This window comes from Natrix helvetica (genome assembly GCF_964273705.1).
Source record: "Natrix helvetica genome assembly, chromosome: 4".
In the NCBI taxonomy this organism is placed as follows: Eukaryota; Metazoa; Chordata; class Lepidosauria; order Squamata; family Natricidae; genus Natrix; species Natrix helvetica.
The window spans coordinates 74,037,664-74,059,750 of record NC_138550.1 but is presented as its reverse complement, the minus strand read 5'-3'; the positions used below and the strand labels follow the sequence as shown (position 1 = coordinate 74,059,750).

Here is a 22,087-nt window from a genome sequence, read left to right as displayed (position 1 = left end):
GATCATCCGTGGTTTTGGGGTGGGATACCATCTGTATGCTGATGACACTCAGCTGTACATTTCCACCCCAAACCACCCCAACGAGGCTGTTGAAGTGATGTCCCGATGTCTGGAAGCCGTACGGGTCTGGATGGATGACAGCAGGCTCAGGCTCAACCCCTCCAAGACAGAGTGGCTGTGGCTTCCGGCTTCCCGGTTCAACCAGCATATGCCATCGCTGACCATCGGAGATGATCAATTAGCCCCGGTGGAAGGGGCACGCAATTTGGGCGTCCTCCTTGATGCCCGGCTATCTATGGAAGATCATGTGACAGCCGTGGCGAGAGGGGCGTTCCACCAGGTTCGCCTGGTGCGCCAGTTGCGGCCCCTTTTGGACCGGGAGGCCTTGCGTACAGTCACTCACGCGCTGGTGACGTCTCGCCTGGACTACTGTAATGCTCTCTACATGGGGCTCCCCTTGAGGTGCACCCGGAGACTGCAGTTGGTCCAGAATGCAGCCGCGCGAGTAATTATGGGGAGATCGAGGTTCTCCCATATAACACCTATCCTGCGCGAGCTGCACTGGCTTCCTGTGGTCTACCGGGTGCGCTTCAAGGTACTGGTTACCACCTTCAAAGCGCTCCATGGCACAGGGCCTAGTTACCTGCGGGATCGCGTCCTGCCCCATACATCCCTGCGACCCGTCCACTCACACAGAGAGGGACTACTCCGGGTGCCGTCCTCCAGAGAGTGCCAGAGGGCAGCGCCCAGAAGTAGGGCCTTCTCTGTAGTGGGCCCCACCCTTTGGAATGACCTCCCCCCAGACATCAGAACTACAACCGACCTTCGCTCCTTCCGTATGAAGCTGAAAACCTACCTGTTTCGACTAGCTGACCTGGCATAACTCTACAACCTCCCCAGCCCAGGGCATTTTTAATTGTAATTTTAGTTTTTAAGGGTTAATTTCACTGGGGTTTTAACTTTTTAAGTATTGTAACTTATTTATTTATTCTTACCTCCTCTATACGCTATATAATACCTTTGTACGTCGCCCCGAGTCCCTGTGGGGAGAGGGGGCGACTAATAAGTTCAAGTAATAAATAATAAATAATAAATAAATAAATAAATCTGGCCCATTGGGCCAGCCTGGGAATATCAAAGGACTGGCCTGCGGTGGAAATTGGACTAGGGGTATAACTCTTTTGAAAAATTTAAAGCGATAGAATAACCCCCCTTTTAGTAAATATAGTTTATTCAAACAATAATGACATTATTCTTTTTTATTTTTATTACAAAAGGAACAAAAGCTATTGAACTCTAAGGAATTAGCATCTCTTTATTTTTGCTAGTTTAGGAAAAAAAGGCAAACAGGAAACAGAAGAAGCAATCAATATAGTATTAAAATGAAGAAAATATGCATTTTACATATAATATCAGAAAAAAGATCATGGAAAGTTCAAAATGCAGATGTCATGTAAAATAACAGTTTTTCTTGATCTAATACTATCAGTATCACAATTTCTTATAATTTCCAATGTTTTATTTTTATTATTTATTTTATGGACTTCTAAAAGTTAAACCTTAACTATATTAATAAAACCTTTCTTTTATGTCATTTACTTTTTGATTTACTTTCAAGGACAGACCAATTACTTTTTATTTAAATGTATATAGTTTTGAAAAAAAAAACTATTTTGTAGTCCATTTTCAATCATCTGCAGGTCTAAGCAGAAAAATACCTTAGGCAAGAAAAACTAATTTTCTTCCCAGCAAACAGAACAGGTTCTCAAATATCTTAATTTAATATCAACCATAATCACACTGAATCAGACCAAAGATGTTTACCTAAATTGAATAAATTGTATAGACTTGTATAGAATTTGGAGCACTTAAGCTCATTGCCGTCAAACAGCTTTTCAGAGAGTAACCAAACAGAAGTTCACTTTTCTAGTTTGAACCAATACCACAAATTATAAGATATATCTCTCATTAGCAGCAGTCCTTTGGAATTAGAACATAGTTTTCAAGGGTGGAAGTCAACTTTCTTTTTTTGTTTTTTCACTTCTTTTTTCTTTTCCTTTTCCTTATTTTTTTTTACATTTTTACGTTTTTATGTTGTAATAAAATTCTGATGAAAAATATTTTTTAAAAAAAGAATTGGTAAATAATTTTGATGAATTATTTAGGTGCAGATTTAGGTGCAAACTGAGAATTCAAATTTTTGTTGAGTTTTGTATAATGTTTTGATGCAACAGTTGTGTTAATTCAAGGAAAGTTATCCATGCTCTTTTAGACCAATTTACTTAGCTCCATAGGCTGAGGTAGTCTTTTATTGTGATTCTATTTTTTTTAATTTAACTATTATTTTAATAGTTTTGACTTGTTTCATTTTTAAATTGATTGTACACAGCTCTGTGATGTCACTGATATGGCGTACAGAGAAATAGTTTAAAACAAACAAGTTGTACAATTTGTTAAACAGTATATGCAACCTTTTTTTACTTCTCTAAAGCTTTCTCTGTACTTCTGTTTTAGTGCTAAAATGAAACAATACACACCTTTTCACGTTACATGACATGACCTCAAATAATCCTATTCCTCATAAACCCCACTGATGTTATGGGATTGCTTTGTGGCTGGATATGTATAAGATTATCCTTTCTGACTGAATAGAACAGCAGTTGATGGGAAAATGCCTGCAGATACTAGATAGACTGTGTGTTATAATCTCCACCCTCCATCCTTGACTATCATTCTCATCATACTATTACCCCATCTCTTTTAAAATATTTTAGTTTATGCCAGAATTCTTGATAGCTCTTTAGTTCTGCACCTGATTATACCAATTCATTTTCACCATAGAAGTCACTTTATTCACTTTATTTTCCTTACTTTGGTGATTTTTTCCTTCCTATTGGCTGGAACAATCCACTACTTTCCGCAGCTAAACTGCAATTGGTCAGAGTTTCTGAGCTGCCCCTTGAAAGAGAGTTAACCCTGCAGCTGCCAGGTCACTAACCAGTGCATTAGAAAACTGACCTTCCTCCTACTACAATGTACCTTCTGTCCAGGAAGACAGAGAGATACAAAGTTCACATTTTGAATGAACAATTAAAAAGCTAAAATGCAATATGCAAATCTCACTAGCCATCTGTCAAGTTCTGCTTGGGAGGGAGTCCTCAGCACTGCCCAGGAGGCTACAGGATTTAAAAGCAGCAAAATGTAGAAGCAGAGTCAGATTGATGAAATGAAATACTTTATTTTACTTTATTATGGAGTCTGTAGCACTGAGACATATTTTATTATTGATGTTGTTGGCCTCAAGTCACATAAATAGAACTATATTTGATTTTATTATTTTAATATATTTGCATTCATGGTTATGTATCATTGTCTAACAGTATAGTTTGCTGATTTTGTTTTTAATGATTTAATATGTAGAAATAGCATGGATACTTGAATGGCAACCTCTATTTTATTCATTAGCTAATAATAAAAAGTTAGAGCTTAACTACTTACACTTCACTCCAAACACTTTTCTGAATTGTATATTCATTGCAAAAATAGTCATATTTAGTCATTTATACTTACACTATTCCTGGCCAGGCAAACATTGGTAAATGATAATTATTATAATTCAGATAATTGAGAATGCTTTTTTGTACCATGTTATTGCATATACTTTGTTTAAAGCATTGTTTGAGATATGTCTTTGGCCTTTCAAGTAATGAAATTTCACCTTCTACTATTTGACGCACAAGTTCTTGCATTGAAGGTATATCTTCTTCCTACAAACAAGAAATGAGAAAAGTAAATGTCTGAAGACAATCATTAGCAGGATTGGAGTGCGCAGTGTAGCATCATCATCTTCTATCAGTCTAATAAGTAATGCACAAGGATTTCCAAATAACCCACAGATAAATAAATTTAGCACACATTAGTAAAATGCTGCACCAAAAAGAGAATTCTAATCTAAAACCAAAGTCAACCTGGGATTTATTGCTTTGTATCTTTAGCCACAGGCTACCTCTTAAGCCTCTCTTTCACCTTCACTTATTCCCAAAGCCCTGACAACGAATTCAGAGAAGCAGCTGCTCACCACATTCCCTGGAACACAGGCAGACATGCCAGTTGATCCTCAAAGTGCTGCCTAGCACATGCCATGTTCATTTCAATAGAATCGCTGTTGACAGAACACTTTTATTACTCACATTTAGGGAAGCCTGACACCAGTTAAAGTGCAGAGTTTATCGCACATGTGTGATAAACAGTGAGTGTGAGAGGATAATTTCTCATTTATCTATAATGAGAAAGGAAAATGCATAAATGCTACATTCTTATTACTATTTTTTCCATTTCCATTTTTCTTTCCCAAACCTTTATCTGTTACATCAGCTATTTAAACTCACAAAATTTACTTTTAAGGTATTTTGTAAAGCACCATTAATACAGGCTACAGCCTGTATTAATACAGGTGAAACTCGAAAAATTAGAATATCATGCAAAAGTTCATTTATTTTAGTAATGCAACTTAAAAGGTGAAACTAGTATATGAGATAAGACTCATTACATGCAAAGCAAGATAGTTCAAGCCATGATTTGTCATAATTGTGATGATTATGGCATACAGCTCATGAAAACCCCAAACCCACCATCTCAGAAAACTAGAATTTTAGAATTAGTATGAATGTATGTATGTATGTGTGTGTGTGTATACACACACACACACACACACACACACACACACACCACACATATATATGTTTGGTATATATAAATAAATTTATATATATGTATATATATATATAATTTGTGTTGTATTTGTACTGATAAATAAATAAAGGGAGACTAGTATAGATCTATTTCGAGCTAATTAGCTCTCATCAGCTAGCCATACCCTTACTGGGATTTGAACCTGGGCTGTATTATATCTTAGGCAGGAGTCTTAGCCACTAAGCCACAGGCTCTCCTCCTTATCAGTTGAGCCAGGGAAATAGGTATGTATTTGTGTTACAACCCCTGGTATGCCTAAATATGGGAGGAAGGTCACTACTCCCTCTTTCTGTCCTTCAGCTCATCACAGAAGACCATGCAGGCAGAAAACCATATTTTTATTTTTAATGTTGCTTTTTTCTATTTGTGTTGTATTTGTACTGATAAATGAATAAAGGGAGACTAGTATAGACCTATTTCGAGCTAATTAGCTCTCATCAACTAGCCATACCCTTACTGGGATTTGAACCTGGGCTGTATTATATCTTAGGCAGGAGTCTTAGCCACTAAGCCACAGGCTCTCCTCCTTATCAGTTGAGCCAGGGAAATAGGTATTCCTCCCATATTATTTATTTATATAAACCAAACATATATATATATATACACACACTGTATATTTGTATATTTATATCCACCTTTCTAAAAGGCACAATGAATAATAATAAACTAAACATCAAAGAAAGTAATAGCACAGATTGCAATAATATAGTCCAAGATAAAGTATATTATAATAATACAGATGAGTTGTAATAAAATTATCTCACAGAATTGCATTCTGTGAAAATGGATTAAATTGCTGCATTATATTTAGTTGGAGAAAGCTGCTAATACTAAAGCATCAATATTCAGTAAAATTCTCAGTAAGTAAATTAAGGTTACCAAACAAAAGTATGAATATGTTAAGGCCAGGTATTCCAGATAACTCTCAAACCATTTTACATGAAAGATGTGTATGTATGTGTGTGTGTGTGTGTGTGTGTGTGTGTGTGTGTGTGTGTGTTGTATTTGTGCTGATAAATAAATAAAGGGAGACTAGTATGGATCCATTTCAAGCTGTTTAGCTCTCATCAGCTAGCCATACCCTTACTGGGATTTGAACCTGGGATGTGTTACATATTAGGCAGTCTCTTGCTAGCCTCTACACCACCGGTTCTCCTCCTTTATCAGCTAAGCCAGGGAAATAAGTATGTGTTTGTGTTACAACCCCTGGTATGCCCAAATATGGGAGGGAGCTCATATATATATATATATACGGTCACTAAACAAACTGTTGTAAATTGAGGAATATATATTCCTCAATTTACAACAGTTTGTTTAGTGACTGTTCAACGTTACAAGAGCACTGAAAAATGTGTCTTATGACCGTTTTTCATAGTTATTACCTTTGCAGTATCCCCATGACCATATGATCAAAATTCAGATGCTTGGCAAGTGGTTCATATTTATGATCTTTGCTGTGTCCCAGGATCATGTGACCAAATTTTGCAACCTTCTAACAAGAAAAGCCACTGGGAAAGCCAGATTCACTTAACAACCAGGTTACTAACTTATGAACTGTAATGATTCACTTAACAATTGTGGCAAGAAAGATCATAAAATGGGGCAAAACTCACTTAACAAATGTCTCCCATAACAACAGAAATTTTGGGCTCAATTATGATTGTTAAGTTAAGGACTACCTGTACTTCCTAATCTCTCTCTTTGTTTGTTGAAGTCAGCTCCCTCAAAGTCTAAAAGTCTGAGTTGTTCAGTCACCTAGTGCCTGCATTATGGTGAATTCTAATATGACATGGTCACTCTCCCCCAAAGTTCCTACAATTTCTTTATCCCTCAATCATTTCATCCCGATTAGTTAGGATTAAGTCCAATGTAGCCGGCCCTTTAGTCCCCACCTCCACCTTTTGAGTGACAAAGTTGTCAATTAAGCATATCAGAAACCTGTTTGATCCCCCACTCACTGAAGAGTTTGTTTCCCACAATGTCAGAGTAGTTAAAAGTCCCACATTAGTACAGCGGTATATTTCCTGTGTACTTTGAATAATTGCAACAAGTTCTGTTGGTTGGTGATCTGTATTACAATTTAATTTATTTTTTCCCTGATATTCACCAAAATGCTTTCAATAAGGCTTTCATCCCTAGTATTGTGTATTCCTGCAAAGGTGTAGTAATTCTTTACATACAATGCAAATCCCCCCCTCCCTTTTTTACTTGGTCCTGTTTCTTTTGAACAATTTATATCGTTCTAGTAGCATGTTCCAGTCATGGATGCCATCCCATCAATTTTCAATAAAAGCAACAATATTGCATCTGCCTTGATATACTAGAACTTTAAATTCTCCCTGTTTGATACCCAAATTTTGAGCATGAGTGTAAGGGCATCAAAGCTCATTATGGCTGATCTTGCATTTGCATCCCATGTCTCCTGTTTTCTACATGAGTTCCTCTTCCTTCTCATCACTTCCTTTCTCATTGTCTGATTGGTTGACTTGTGGATTATGTTTGGAGTTTGGCCTTAAAGATTGATCTCCCTCGCTTTCCAGTTTTAGGTTAGGGTTAGGGTTTTGAATGAACCGAGCCAGTTGTTTTTCAAACACATTCTTCCCGGTCCTTGTGAGATGCAGCCCATCTCTTCCCCTGTATGTAATGTAAACCACAGTCTAAAATCCAAAGCTGAGCCAGCAGTTTCCTTCTAGAATCTTCCATTCCACCATTAGATCAGGGGTGAAATTCAGCAGGTTTTGACAGGTTCTGGAGAACCAGTAGCGGAAACTTCGAGTAGTTCAGAGAACCAGCAAATACCACCTCTGGCTGGCTCCAGAGTGGGGTGGGAATGGAGATTTTGCAGCATCTTTCCCCTGCCACGCCTACCAAGCCACACCCACAGAACCAGTAGTAAAAAAAATTGAATTTCATCAATGCATTAGATGAATAATAGGAAGACAGCTTTATATGCATTCATATAAACACTTACTTAAAATATTCCATTCTAATTAATTAAGGATATCTATCTATCTATCTATCATCTATCTATCTATCTATCTATCTATCTATCTATCTATCTATCTATCTAATCTAATCTAATCTATCTATCTATCTGTCTATCCATCCATCCATCCATCCATCCATCCATCTATCTTATTTCTTTGTTGTTGAGCAGCAGCCACAACTTGATGAGGATTTTTGGGTTTCCAATGATTATTTGGACTACTATATGTAAAGCCAAATAATGAAATCTCTTTTCATAGTTGAATTATATATTTAGACAGTACTGATTAAATCTGAATATTTTAAAATATGTTTTGGTCCAATTATACTCTAATAGTTCCTCTTAACTAAAAGCAGTACTCATGACTCACATCTACTCTATTATTTTCAAAAATAAAAATAAAAAGATAGTTATGTAATTGTATTATCAATGTAATTGTATTATTTATGATAGAATAAATAGAATATCATAGAATAAATTAGTTTATAAGGATTTGAAAAATGTTGTGATATAGAAAAAAAATCTATTATTTTGAATGCTGTAAAGATAAGGTACATAAAAATACATGTATGGAAATTCAAAGGAAATTGATGTATTTTTAATATATATATATATATATATATATATATATATATATATATATATATATATATATATATATATATATATATATATATATATATATATATATATATATATATATATATATATATATATTTGGCAGTTAAAATACAGTATCATACATTTGTAGAGAAGCATTATAAAATCAGACCTCGGGTACTTATTGCATTTAATCTGAAATTTGCAAGACATAGGCAAAGAAGCAATTCACAACTATCTTCGATTTAATTCAAACATAAACCTTTGACACCTTTGGATGGCAATAGTAAAACTACAGTTGAGGAAAAGAGGATTTCTTTCTTCAGTCAAAAGTAACATTAGAGAAGGGTAAAGAACTGGAAAAGGTTACTTAGGGTTCTGCAAGGTTGATACCAAATTCTCAGTATTTTTAGCTAACAAATGAACAGTCCCAATAAGTGACCTCCATACAGGTAGTCCTCAACTTACAATCACAACCGAGTCCAACATTTCTGTTGCTAAGTGAAACATTTGTGAAGGAATTTTGTCCCATTTAACAATATTTCGGGCCACAGTTTTAAGTGAATGACTACTGGTGCTAAGTTAGTCACACAATTGTTACGTGAATCTGGCATCCCCATTGACTTTTCTTGTCGGAAGATTGCAAAAGGGGATGATGTGACCTTGGGACACTGCAACCATCATAAATATGAGTCAGTTGCCAAGCATCTGAATTGCAATCATATGGCCATGAGAAGGCTGCAACGGTTGTAAGTCTGAAAAATGGTCATGTCATTTTTTTGAGTGCCATTGTAAATTTGAATAGTCACTAAACAAACCGTTGTAACTTGAGGACTACCTGGACTGTCTGGAGAAAGAAATTCTAGGGCCATTTTAAAAATTATCATTTATATACTTTGGTAATCTTTCAAGTTAGGAAATGTGAGCTTCCCATTTAAAACCACTGAGACATCCAAGTTTTCTCTTATATAGCTATGACTGAGCACCACTAAACTTAAAAAAAAGAGACAAGAAAAAAGGAAGGAAAGAATAAAGGCAAAAGCTTGTAATATTTCATAAAGCTTATTTCTAATTTGATTTTTACATTTTTAAAACATGTTTTAAACAGTTATCTTGCCAATACATGCAGACTAAATCTATCAATGTCTGTATGTGTGTTTATCTCAAACATGCAAAGAGAGGAAAAGTAACAGCAAACAATAGATGATGCAAGGCCAGAATTGTTATGTCAATTGATGGATGGATAAATAAAAGTAAAGAGCAGTCCCAGTGTTGTTATCAGCCTCCTGGTGGGTTGAATAGTATCAGAGGTGGGTTGCTGCCGGTTCAGCCCAGATCGACCGAACCAGTAGTAGCAGCGGCAGGAGGCTCCACTCACCCGCCTGGACGGTTCTGCACATGCGAAGAAGCATTATGTGTGTGTGCGCGCACGGGAGCATACCTGAACCGGTAGTAAAAAAATTAGCAACCCACCTCTGGATAGTATATAGTAAAAGTTAGAGAAATATAGTCTATGTGCGTGTGAAGTGTGTGTGTGTGTTAGACATTCAATCAGAATAGAGCTGGAAGGGACCTTGGAGGTCTTCTGATCCTACCCCCTGCTCAAGGGGGAGACCCTATATGGTGATATCCATTTGTTTCTTAAAAACCTCCAGAGATGAACTACCTGCAACTTCTGAAGACAAGCTGTTCCACTGGTTAATTGTTGTCATTATTAGGAAGTTTCTCCTTAATTCCAAGTTGGTTCTGTCCTTGATTAGTTTCTATCCACTGTTTCTTGTCTTACCTTCTGGTGCTTTGGAGAATAATTTGACCCCCTCTTTTTTGTGGTAGCCCCTCAAATACTGGAATACTCTATCATGTTATCCCTAGTCCTTTTTTCTAGACCAGCCATACCCAATTCCTGAAACCGTTCTTCATATGTTTTTGTCTCCAGGCCTTTAATCATTGTAGTTGCTCTTTGCACTTTTTACAAAGTCTCAACATCTTTTATGTAATGTTTTGATCAAAACTGGAGGCAGTATTCCTGGTGTGGTCTTACTAAGCATTTATAAAGCTGTATGTGGTTCACATGATTTTGATTCTACGCCTCTGTTTATACAACCAAGGATTGTATTAATTTTTTTGGCAGCTGCTGCACACTGTGGTCTCATATTCAAGTGATTGTCCACTAGGACTCCAAGCTCCCACTCACACTTATTGTTTTTGAGACAGGTTTCACCTAGTCTGTACTTGTACCTTTGTTTTTTCCTACCTAGGTGTAAAACCTTGGTTTTTTCTTCTTCTCACCACTGAATTTCATTTTGTTGGATAGTCTGTCAAGATCTTTTTGGATCCTGAACTTGTCTTCTGGGGTGTTGGCTATTCCTGCCAGCTTAGTGTCTTCTGCAAATTTGATGAGTTCCCCGTCTATTCCCTCATCTAAATAATTTATGAAGATATTGAAGAATACTGGGCCTAATTTAATTGTTATTTGTAAGTTAATTGTAATAGTTATACAACACTTTTTGGGAATTGGATACCAACACAATTGATTGCATCACTATTTCAATGAATGAGTTTCACTTATTGGACTCATTTTAGGTGATAATGAACAGGCCAGATGGTGGTCACCGTCTATTGACCCTGGATTTATAGTTTCCTCACATCTGCATACATCTTGACAAATTTCACCATACTGATTCAAAAGCGATACATTGCAATGAGGATCAAATGAATTAATAGATTGAATAAAAGTTATGCATTTGTTCCATTCATACCAGATACAACAAATTTCATTTAAACTATTGTAATGAATGAGGGACCACTAATTTAGCAAAGTTTACATTTTTGACTTGAAGTCTGTAGAGCCCCCTGCTGGAAGATAGAGTAAAGAGCTCACCTCCTAGGACCTAGGCAACCAAGATCTAAATCTTGGTTTAAAAGTATGACAGAGATGCTGTACTAAGTATATTTTAGATTATATTTGTTTACTTTGAACTAGGACTGCAATAAAGATGGATTTATTCAGAGTTATTAGTCATGAAGGCTACCAGGAGCTTTCAGATTCAGAAACTATTTTGAAATTAGAACTTTCATGGAGAGTGATCCAGATATCAGTTATTTTCATCTGTATCTATGATTTTCTATTGCCTCCTCTTTTTAAAATAATAATAATAATAATAATAATAATAATAATAATAATAATAATAATAATAATAATAATAATAATAAATATTTATTTCTTAGCCGCACCCTCTCCCGAAGGACTCGGGGCGGCGTACAACAAAACATAGGAAATAAATATATCGACATACATATAACAAAACATATACCAAGACATATATACGACATATACAAGGAGGAGGTGAACTGATAGATAAAAACAAGTAAAAACACAATGTTTAAAAACCCCTAAATAAATTGAATGCAATTAAAATACCCCAAATAAAAAACCCGTCAGGAGCGATATAGTTGGATCAAAGTTGAGCCAGGCCAGCAACTTGAAAAAGGTGGGTCTTGAGCTTTACACGAAAGGAGCGGAGGTCAGAGGTATTCCTAATATCCGGGGGGAGGTCATTCCACAGGGCTGGGCCCGCCACAGAGAAGGCTCTACTCCTAGGCGCCGCCCCTCGACACTGTCTGGTGGACGGCACCTGGAGGAGGCCCTCTCTGTGCGAGCGGATTGGTCGCAGGGATGTATGGGGCAGAATACGATCCCGCAAGTAACTAGGTCCTAAGCCATGGAGCGCTTTAAAGATTGTTATCATGATTAAAAAATCATGATTAATTAAAGAAGGTAAACACTGAACTGCATTTTTAAAAAAAATTCTCTTAATTTAGAACACCCATTTTCTAAACTTTATTCTACTATCCCAATGTTGATGCAAAAGATAAATGCCTTTAGCAAAATAACAGATTACTCTACTATTGGTCCAAATCAGAATTGATGCCAATGTTAAATTACCCATCCATTTAAGCAATATTAATTCTGCATTTTTACCATCTCCGTTAATTATCTTGGTTTGTGTATACTAAAGAATATCTCTGTTACTAACATGCGATATTAATTACATGTTAAATAAATAAAATATATACAGAGGTTTCTTCAGAAATTGATCAACAGAGGTAATTAAGCCTTAGCCTAACCCTTTCTGGGGAAAAGTGAATGATGTCAAAATGAATATTATTCTCAGATTAATTATATTCCAAAAGGAATTCCAGTTTATATATTTGGAAAACATTTTCAAAAAGTATATTTCCTGTTAAGAAAATTTGTATCGGTTTTTCAATTCAGAGAGTAACTTAATAGGAAATGCAGTTACCAGTTAATGAGGGAGGGTTTAATTTTCCAAATCTGGAGTTATATTATCATGCTTACCTATTGTCAAATATTAAATATTAGAAGTCAATCAGTATTAATTTTACAATTGGGACTTTGGAACATACATATATAACAACTTTTGTTGTATGGACAGTATTAGCATCTAAATATACTAAAAATCTATCATCTCTGGAAACGATTATGTCAATTAAAAAACTATGAATGTGTAATAAAAATATTTGACCCTTTTTCTCATGCCAATTTGACTTTATGGAAAAACCCAACTTCAAAAATAGGAAAAAGATGGCAGTTTAGAAAAATTGAATAGAAACTGTGACATTGTCTTTAGACCAACTGATAGATGTTGAAGATGACTTATGAAGATAGCAGTAGCAATAGCACTTAGACTTGTATACTGCTTCACGGTGCTTTTACAGCCCCCTCTAAGCGGTTTACAGAGTCAGCATATTGCCCCCAACAATCTGGGTCCTCATTTTTCCAACCTCAGAAGGACGCTCAAACTTCCAAACTGCTGGCAGCCGACAGTCAGCAGAATCAGCCTGCAGTATTGCATTCTAACCACTGTGCCACCACAAAATACTCTGTGCTAAGAGACAAATATCATCTATCACACAGATTCCAAACTCAGTTGCATCCTGTGACATATTGCAACGTATCACAACTTTTTTTGCCTTTGTGGAGCCAGGGGAGCGTGGCCTGCACATGACACATCCAGTCCATGGGCCACCAGTTTAACACTCCTGATTTATCAGATATAACCCAATAGCAATATTTACAATTATAATATTTGCTAACTAAATTGTTTGGACTAGTAGCATTTTAGCTTCTGAAACACTTGGGATCTAGAACAACTGTTAGATCCTTTAAAACTAAAATACCTATCAGTTTTTATATATATTTGTTATCAAGAAATTAATTTGAGATGCAGAAATTTAGTATGAGTGAAATAAAGTATTAGTGGTTCCTATATTGCCTAGACTCTAGGACAATGGTTCTCAACCTGTGGGTCAGGACTCCTTTGGGGGTCGAATGACCCTTTCACAGGGGTCGCCTAAGACCATTGGAAAACACATATTTTCGATGGTCTTAGGAACCGAGACACCAATTTTATGGTTGGGGGTCACCACAACATGAGGAACTGTATTAAAGGGTCGCGGCATTGGGAAGGTTGAGAACCACTGGCCTAGACAATGGATGTTTAACTTTTATAGCAAATGTCAATGGGTCTCAAATTATTATTTACACAACAAAAAACAATATTTGAAACTTTTTGGACATTTTCAGAACATTCAGATAATATTCTTTTGAACTATATACAGGTAGTCCTCGACTTACAAGCACATTTGAGCCCAAAATTTCTGTTGTTAAAAAAGATGTTTAAGTGAATTTTGGCCCATTTTATTACTTTTCTTGCCATAGTTGTTAAGTGAATCGCTGCAATTGTTAACTTCGTAACATAATTGTTAAGTGAATGTCGCTTCCCCATTGACCTTACTTGTCAGAAAGTTGCAAAAGGTGATCACATGACTCCAGGACACTACAACCGTTATAAATATGAGTCAGTTGCCAAGCATACAAATTTTGATCATGGGACCTTGGCGATGCTGCAACAATCATAAGTGTGAAAAATGGTCATAGGCAGGGGTGAAATCCAGCAGGTTCTGACAGGTTCTGGAGAACCGACAGCAGAAATTTTGAGTAGTTTGGAGAACCAGCAAATGCCACCTTTGGCTGGCCCCAGAGTGGGGTGGGAATGGGGATTTTGCAGTATCCTTCCCATGCCACGCCCACCAAGCCATGCCCAAGCCACACCATGCCCACCAAGCTACACCCACAGAACCAGTAGTAAAAAAATTTGAATTTCACCACTGGTCATAAGTAACGTTTTTCAGCACCACTGTAACTTCAAATGGTCATTAAATGAACCATTGTAAGTCTAGAACTACCTGTACCTAATACATGGTATTTGAGACTCGGATGTAAATGGATTCTCCATTTCCTTTCATGACTATAAGACTGATACAGCAGTGTTGGGAAAATAAATGCATGGTTCCATTTATTCAATAGATTGAAGATCTGATTGCACTTGCCACTTATAAGCATATTGTCTTTAGATGTAGACTTTGTATAAACAAGCACAGGTTATCTTTTCTTAACAACTAGACCCCCACAAAAAACTACTTATGATACTGTTTTGAAGTACAGCTTCTGCACTGCCCCAGTGGTCATTCGCCCTCCCATCTCTCTCACCCCCACTGGGCCTGCTCCCCACCTCCCATCACCCATTGCACACTTATCTTTTGAAGATCACAAAACCTCATATCGGGAAAGGAGGGCAGGCCACTTTTCCCAGGTCACGTGGCTGACTCCTGGAAGTGGCCACCATTTTTAGTGTGCCCACAATTACTTGTGGTCACGCTGAAATGGTGGTCACTTCTAGGATGGGCCATTCCATTCTGTTTGCCTAAACCACTGTATGCAGTGCTGCGGAAAGCTCTGGAGCTCCAGAGATCTTCAAAAGGTAAGAGCACTATGGGTAATGAGGGTGGGATGGAGGCCCAAATCCTGTGGGAACCAAATGAGGATGAAAAGGCCTGAGGGGACTTGGCATGGGGGAGAAAAGGCCTGCAGGGATCTAGGGGAGGGGTAATCAATAATCAAGGAAACACTAAGGAGAAAATGGCATCCCCACCAACACTGGTAGGGCAAGCTACTGTACATAAACAGGGAGCAAACCCCACACTTACAAGCACTGACAATGTTGCCTAGTAGTAATGAAACATCCGCAAGCAAAATAACTACATCTGGTAAAATTCAGTGAATGCAAAAACCATTTTTATTTTATTTTATTTCTATAGCTGTATATCTGAATAAGTGACTCTGGGGAGTGTATATCAAATATACTGAGTAGTCGCTGAAAAGCAGGTATAACTATGGATGGACATACAGGCAGTGGTGGGATTCAAATAATTTAACAACCAGTTCTCTGCCCTAATGATTTCTTCCAACAGCCAGTTAATCGAACTGCTCAGGAAGTTAACAACCGGTTCTCCCAAAGTGGTGTGAACTGGCTGAATCCCACCACTGCATTCAGGTAGAGGCATGTGGGAGCAGCTTTCCAAGCAATCACACTAGGTTATGAGACACTACTTTATGAGTTAATAAGAGGTATTTCCTGTTTCCTTCTTGCTCCCATGCAAGGAGAAGTACCTCATTTGAATGCTTTACACAGCTCTATTAACAATTACCTTCACAGCTTGGCTATTGGCTTTCTAGGTGCCAGCTATGGAAACAGGACTTTGCATTAATAAACTGTTGAACTGATCCTGTAGGTCTCTTGTGTTCTTAAGTAATTACTCTAAGAAAATGAAAGCAATTAATCCATTCAAAATGATGCAATGCACATAAAGTAACAGAAACAACAGGGCACTGAAATTGATATGAACTGTGTATAAAACACAGTTTTCCTCCTATTTTCCCCACAACAACCTGGTGAGGTGAATTGGGCTGGAACAGAGTGACTGGCCCAAGGTTGCTCAGCTTGTTAGCCTGGTGCCTTAACTATTAGACCAATCAAGCTCTGACAATATTCTGAATCTTTATAGTTTAAGACTAAAGAAGAAACAACAAACTTCCAGTTTGTTAAAACAAATAATCAGCAATAATAAATGCTTATATTAAATGCATATGGGGAGGATTTTTTTACCTGGGTAGATACTAAGATCTGACGTAGTTCCTTCTTCAGATCACTAAAACGATCGTGATAGATGGCCAAGGCCCAAGGTTCCTTAAAGTGGCTGGTTAAAAAAGACAAAATTCAGTTACCCAGTGTGCTTCTTATTAACGGCTAATAAAGTGTTTACCTGCTTTTTTGCTTTTATAAATTACAGTTCTGGACCCATCATGATAGTTTGTTCATAAAATGCCTGCCATAACAGCATGGTCAATCAATTCTTTTAATGGATGTTCCTGATGTACAGCCAGCTTCAGTAATTACATTTAAAGTGGCTTAATTCAGAGCTGTGGCAAGAGCCAGTGAAGAATCCTGATTTTATCAGAATTTAAAAGCCTGAAGACCTGTGAGGAGCTGTCTCTCCATTATCTGTTCTCATTTGAGAAAAGCAGATGGTAGGATTAACTGAACTTCTGCATAAACAAATTACATTTGTGTAGACAATGACACAAGTGTTGTTTATCACTTAGGTTTCTGGATTAATAAAGCCAGAAAACAGGCCATAATCATGTTGCAATATGTTCCTTGCACTAGTGCATTGCAGCCAAATTAATTCGTCAAACAAAAAATCCTCAGTACGTCTATTCTCAAATATATATATATATGTATGTATGTATGTATGTATGTATGTATGTATGTATATATATATATATATATATATATATATATATATATATATATATATATATATATATATATATATATATATATATATATATATATATATATATATATATATATATATGGAAAACAATAACGTACAGATAGATATTTATGTAAATGACCCCACATTTTATGATAAGGCAAAGGCTAAAACTGAATACATTTTTAAAATAAAAGATAATTTAAAAATTGATTCTTGGGAAGCCCTTCTACAACAGTGAAGTTCCATTATACACCTAAATGATACAAATATAAAGAATAGACAACTGAGTTACTCAGGATGAAATAGTTGCCGCTGAAAACTTAATAACATCATGGCAAATAAGTCACTGATTGTTTTATAGAACTGGCAATTGTTTTAAATAACTTACATAATGAAAAGCAAAAATGCTGCAGCTAAAGTTATAAATCCTAGCAGGGACTTGATAGTGGTTAGATTTTCTTCATGGTTCAATGATATGTAATTTATGTCTGTGAGGGTTAGGTTTGCTCGCTTCATCCTGCCATGTAGCCCATTCTTGTACTTAATTAGCTAATTAGTTCTAATTTTCAGTCCTCATGCTAGGAAAGATTCCATGTTGTTGCTTCAAACTGATGAGTTTTGGAGACTAAAAAAAGAAATAGTTTTTTCCCCCAATTTTGTGATTAGTTTGTTCATCTAGGTCCCCTACTTTTTATATATGATGAAATAATCAAATTATTTCATTAATGCTAGAAAACACATATTTGTTCCGTGCATGGTTGTCATTGTTACCATTATTGTTATTATTGATACTGTTAGCTTGATTTTAATTTTAATCTTTTTTCTTTTACTTGTTTCTCAAATTCATTTGATTATCTTCATTATTTTTTAAATTCTGCATTCAGTCTACAATGGTATGTTTTTTTCTGTCTTGCTGTCCGGTCAGGTGTCAATTCTCTATACAAAATATGTTTGTAATTTTTCAAATATAGAAACATTTATTAAATCATAGTTTGATCATTAGATGCACTCTTGTGGATTTGTCCATTCCTTCCTTCCTTCTGATTTCACTTCAGACTTGGTCCAAAAGGTAGAGGAGGGAACTAGAGGGACAGCCATACTGGACTTAATTCTCATGAATAGAGAAGAAGTGATAGAGGAAGTTGAAACTGCAGGAACCTTGGTTGGTAGAGTGACCATGTCATACTGGAATTCAGCATAATTCAAACACAAACAATACAACACTATGATACCAGAGTCTTAGATTTTAAAGGAGTTTTAACAAATTCAGAGCACTTGGGAAAGATTGCTTGGATGAAAACCCTAAAGGTGGAAAACAACTCAAGAAGCTTATGAAGCTCTAAAAAATATGATCATAAAAGCCTAGTCCAGTTCAATACTGAAAAAGAAAAACAAGAAATCCAAGAAGAGATTAGCATGACCCACAAAGACCTCGCAGATAAACTAAAGGACAAAAAGAACAAGTACAAAAAATGGAAAGAGGGACACATAACTAAGGCAGAATATCAGCAGATAGCCAGAATATGTAAAGACGAAGTCAGAAAAGCAAAGGCTCGGAATGAACAAAGACTTGCAACAAAAGTCAAAGAGAGCAAAAAAAAAAAATATTTCAACATATAAATAACAAGAAAAAAATCAAGGAAACAGTCGGTCCACTAAAGAGAGAAGATGACAAGGAAGTAAAAGGCAGCAGAGAGAAAGCAGAGCTGCTTAACTCACTCTTCGCATCAGTCAATACAATACAATACAATACAATAATACAATACAATAGCAGAATTGGAAGGGACCTTGGAGGTCTTCTAGTCCAACCCCCTTCCTAGGCAGGAAATCCTATACCGTTTCAGACAAATGGCTATCCAACATCTTCTTAAAGACTTCCAGTGTTGGGGCATTCACAACTTCTGGAGGCAAGCAATGGCGGTCGCCTCCTGAGCTCCTAAGAGAACTACGGAGCTCCCGACCGGGTAGGGGATTGCAGCTGCCCCTATGGCATCAGAGGGGCTGAGAGTTGATAGCCCGACCACCCTGGCTTGTTCTGGGCTTGTTTTGGCCTGCCAGGGTGGTCGGTGAAGATCGGAGGGTAAGAAGGAAAGGAGGGCTGTAAGCGGCAAGCGGCTGGGAGAAGCTCGTGAAATAATGGCGACGGTGCGGCTGCGCTGACGGCGCTGGCGCCGACAGACTGGAGAAAAGCCGGAAAAGCCAAAAAAACAAAAAGGAAGGGGCGAGAACCACCGGAGAGCCACCAGAGAGCCATCGGAGGCACCGGAGGGACACCAAAGGCACCGGGGGCACAGGGAGGAACAACGGAACAACGGAGCGCCGGAGAGGCATTAAAGACATTAGAGAGGCACCGGAGAGGTGAGCAGGGCTGGGAGGCAGCCAGTGGCAGCCAGAAGAAGCTATGGGAGATGGCTGCGGCGACGGAGGAGTAGAAGGAGCCGCAGCCAGGGACTCCCTCATGTTATCTCGCCGTTCCTGGCGGCTCCGCTTTGGCTGGGAAGTGAATGAAGACCTGAAACAACGGCTGGGGGCGGCTGGGAGCCTTCGAGGCCACTAGAGACCTGAAACAACGGCTGGGGGCTATGGACAGGTCTGAGCAGCTGCCTAGGCTAAAACAACCGGGCCAAGAATGCCCCCCCCCCACCCATTAAGGAACATATATCCATCTGGGACCATCTGAACCATCTCCCTCTCATTTACCATCTTTGTCTCTCTCCATCTTTTGGGACACTTAAATACCTCCCACCTTCCCCCCCCCTTCTTCCAAATTACCATCTGGACATTACCATCTGGACATTACCAAATTAACACCTGGACATTAAAACTCATGGTCCTCCATTGAGACTCTAGCCCTGCCGGCTATTAACTATTAACTGTGTTTCATCAGCACCCTTACCCTACTGGGACTTTTAACATTCAACAATTTACTCGAGGTTAGACCTGCTCCACCTGCGAGAAGCCCCTCTCACAGGTATGGCCCTTGGCTCTTTCAAGGGCAAGCCTTGATGACGGGTTTGCGAACCCCGAGAGGTGGAAGAAAAGGAAGCTGAGGGGCTTTTTATCAAAATGTTTTGTACTGTTTTTAGGGGGTTCTGGGAAGGGGGGGGACAACCACGCCGGGAGGGAAGCCAGCGCCAGACGAACGGGTGAGTCCAGGAAGGAAGTGAGCGGGGTGAGGGGGGAGAGGGAACAAGTTATTCCAGCAGAGGGTTGTTTTATTACAACGGTCGCGGGGAGGGGGGATGCGAGGACAAGAAAAGATCGCAAGGTCGGTTGGGAGACCGTGGCTGCTGGCTACGCCCGGTCGTTTGTACCAACCCCCGCAACCTAGGTGGTCAGGAACTACAGAGCCAGGGTCTGAGGCTGATGCTCTGCAATGCAAGGTCCGTGACCAACAAGGCCCCCCTCATTAATGAGTTGATTTCAGAGGGGAAGCTGGACCTTGCAGGGATAACGGAGACCTGGTTGGGCCACGAGGGTGGCTTACCCCTCGTGGAAATTTGCCCACCGGGTTTCCGTGCATTCCATCAGCCTCGGGCCCTGGGTAAGGGTGGTGGGGTGGCGGTGGTCATACGGGACTGTCTAGAGCCGAGAGAGTTCACTGTTCCTCAGATACCGGTGGCGGTGGTCATACGGGACTGTCTAGAGCCGAGAGAGTTCACTGTTCCTCAGATACCCGGGTGTGAGTCACTAGGTATGAAATGGGGCCCAGGGAGGCAGTGGGGTCTGCTGATTGTATACTTGGCTCCTCGCTATACGTCAGCGGCCCTGCCCGAGCTCCTCGACCTGGTCTCGGAGACGGCGGTTGAGATCCCCAGGCTTGTGGTTATGGGGGATTTCAACCTGCCGTCGACGGGAGCAGCGTCTGAGGTGGCTCGGGAGTTCATGGCTTCCATGACAGCCATGGGCCTGACCCAATTAATTCAGGGCCCCACACACGAAGGTGGCCACACACTGGACCTTGTCTTTGTATCTGAGCAGTGGACGAGTGATCTGGGAATAGGGGATTTAGATATTACTCCCCTGTCATGGTCAGATCACTCATGTCTCCGGCTGGACTTCCCTGGCGCTACCCTCCACCGCGAGGAGGCGGAGCCAGTTTGCTCAAGCTGGTACCGCCCCAAGCACTTGATGGAACCGGATATGTTCCAGACGGAGCTTGGGCCACTACCTGTAGCCCTGACCCGCGCTCAGTCGGAGGACCTAGTCGACGCCTGGAATAGGGCGACGGCGGGGGCTTTGGACTGGGTTGCACCTTTGCGACCTCTCCTACGGCAGCGACCCACCCGGGCTCCCTGGTACACTGAGGAGCTAAGGGTGATGAAGCGCCATAGGAGACGTCTAGAGAGCAGGTGGAGGTCCTCACGCTCCGAGTCTGACCGAACACAGGTAAGAGCCTATTTACGGACCTACCTTGTGGCATTGAGAGCGGCCAAATGTAGACATTGTGCCGCTCTCATTGCGTCTGCGGATAACCACCCTGCTGCCCTGTTTAGGGTGACCCGCTCTCTCTTGTCGCAGGAGACGCGGGGGGCACCCTTGCAGGGTAGAGCAGAGGAGTTTGGGGAATATCTGCAGGACAAAGTCGCTCAGATCCGGAGCGGATGGGCCCCCCCCAGTGGGCCGGACGAGCCATCAACAGTGAGTCTTGTGAGTCCACTCTGGGAGGAGTTTGACTCTGTTGCCCCCGAGGATTTAGACGGGTTGCGTGGACGGCTGCGACCCACCACATGTTCAATGGACCCGTGTCCCTCCTGGTTGGTACTGGCATCCTGGGAGGTGACACGAGGCTGGCTCCTGGGCCTGGTGAACGCCTCATTGAGTGAGGGTTCCTTACCGGCTGCCTTGAAAGAGGCGGTGGTGAGGCCCCTACTCAAGAGGCCTTCACTTGACCCAACGGAGCTAGCTAATTATCGTCCAGTCTCCAACCTCCCCTTTTTAGCGAAGGTTGTGGAGAATGTGGTGGCGCAGCAATTTCCACGTCGCCTTGATGAATCCGTATATCTAGACCCACGCCAGTCCGGCTTCCGACCCGGGCACAGCACA

General features: G+C 39.5%; 1 protein-coding gene across 5 annotated transcripts in view; it reads right to left on the bottom strand.

The window, feature by feature from the left end:
- Nucleotides 1–1,314: 1,314 nt before the first annotated feature.
- Nucleotides 1,315–22,087, bottom strand: part of CFAP61 (cilia and flagella associated protein 61) — a 163,662-nt gene continuing 142,889 nt past the window's right edge. For all 5 annotated transcript variants that reach the window (XM_081950243.1, XM_081950245.1, XM_081950247.1 and 2 more), the window contains 2 exons: nt 16,369–16,459; nt 1,315–3,767 (listed from right to left, as the gene is read on the bottom strand). In XM_081950243.1, the coding sequence (XP_081806369.1) occupies nt 3,567–3,767; nt 16,369–16,459 (292 nt within the window). In that variant the 3' untranslated portion in view covers nt 1,315–3,566. The remainder of the gene's footprint in view (nt 3,768–16,368; nt 16,460–22,087) is intronic.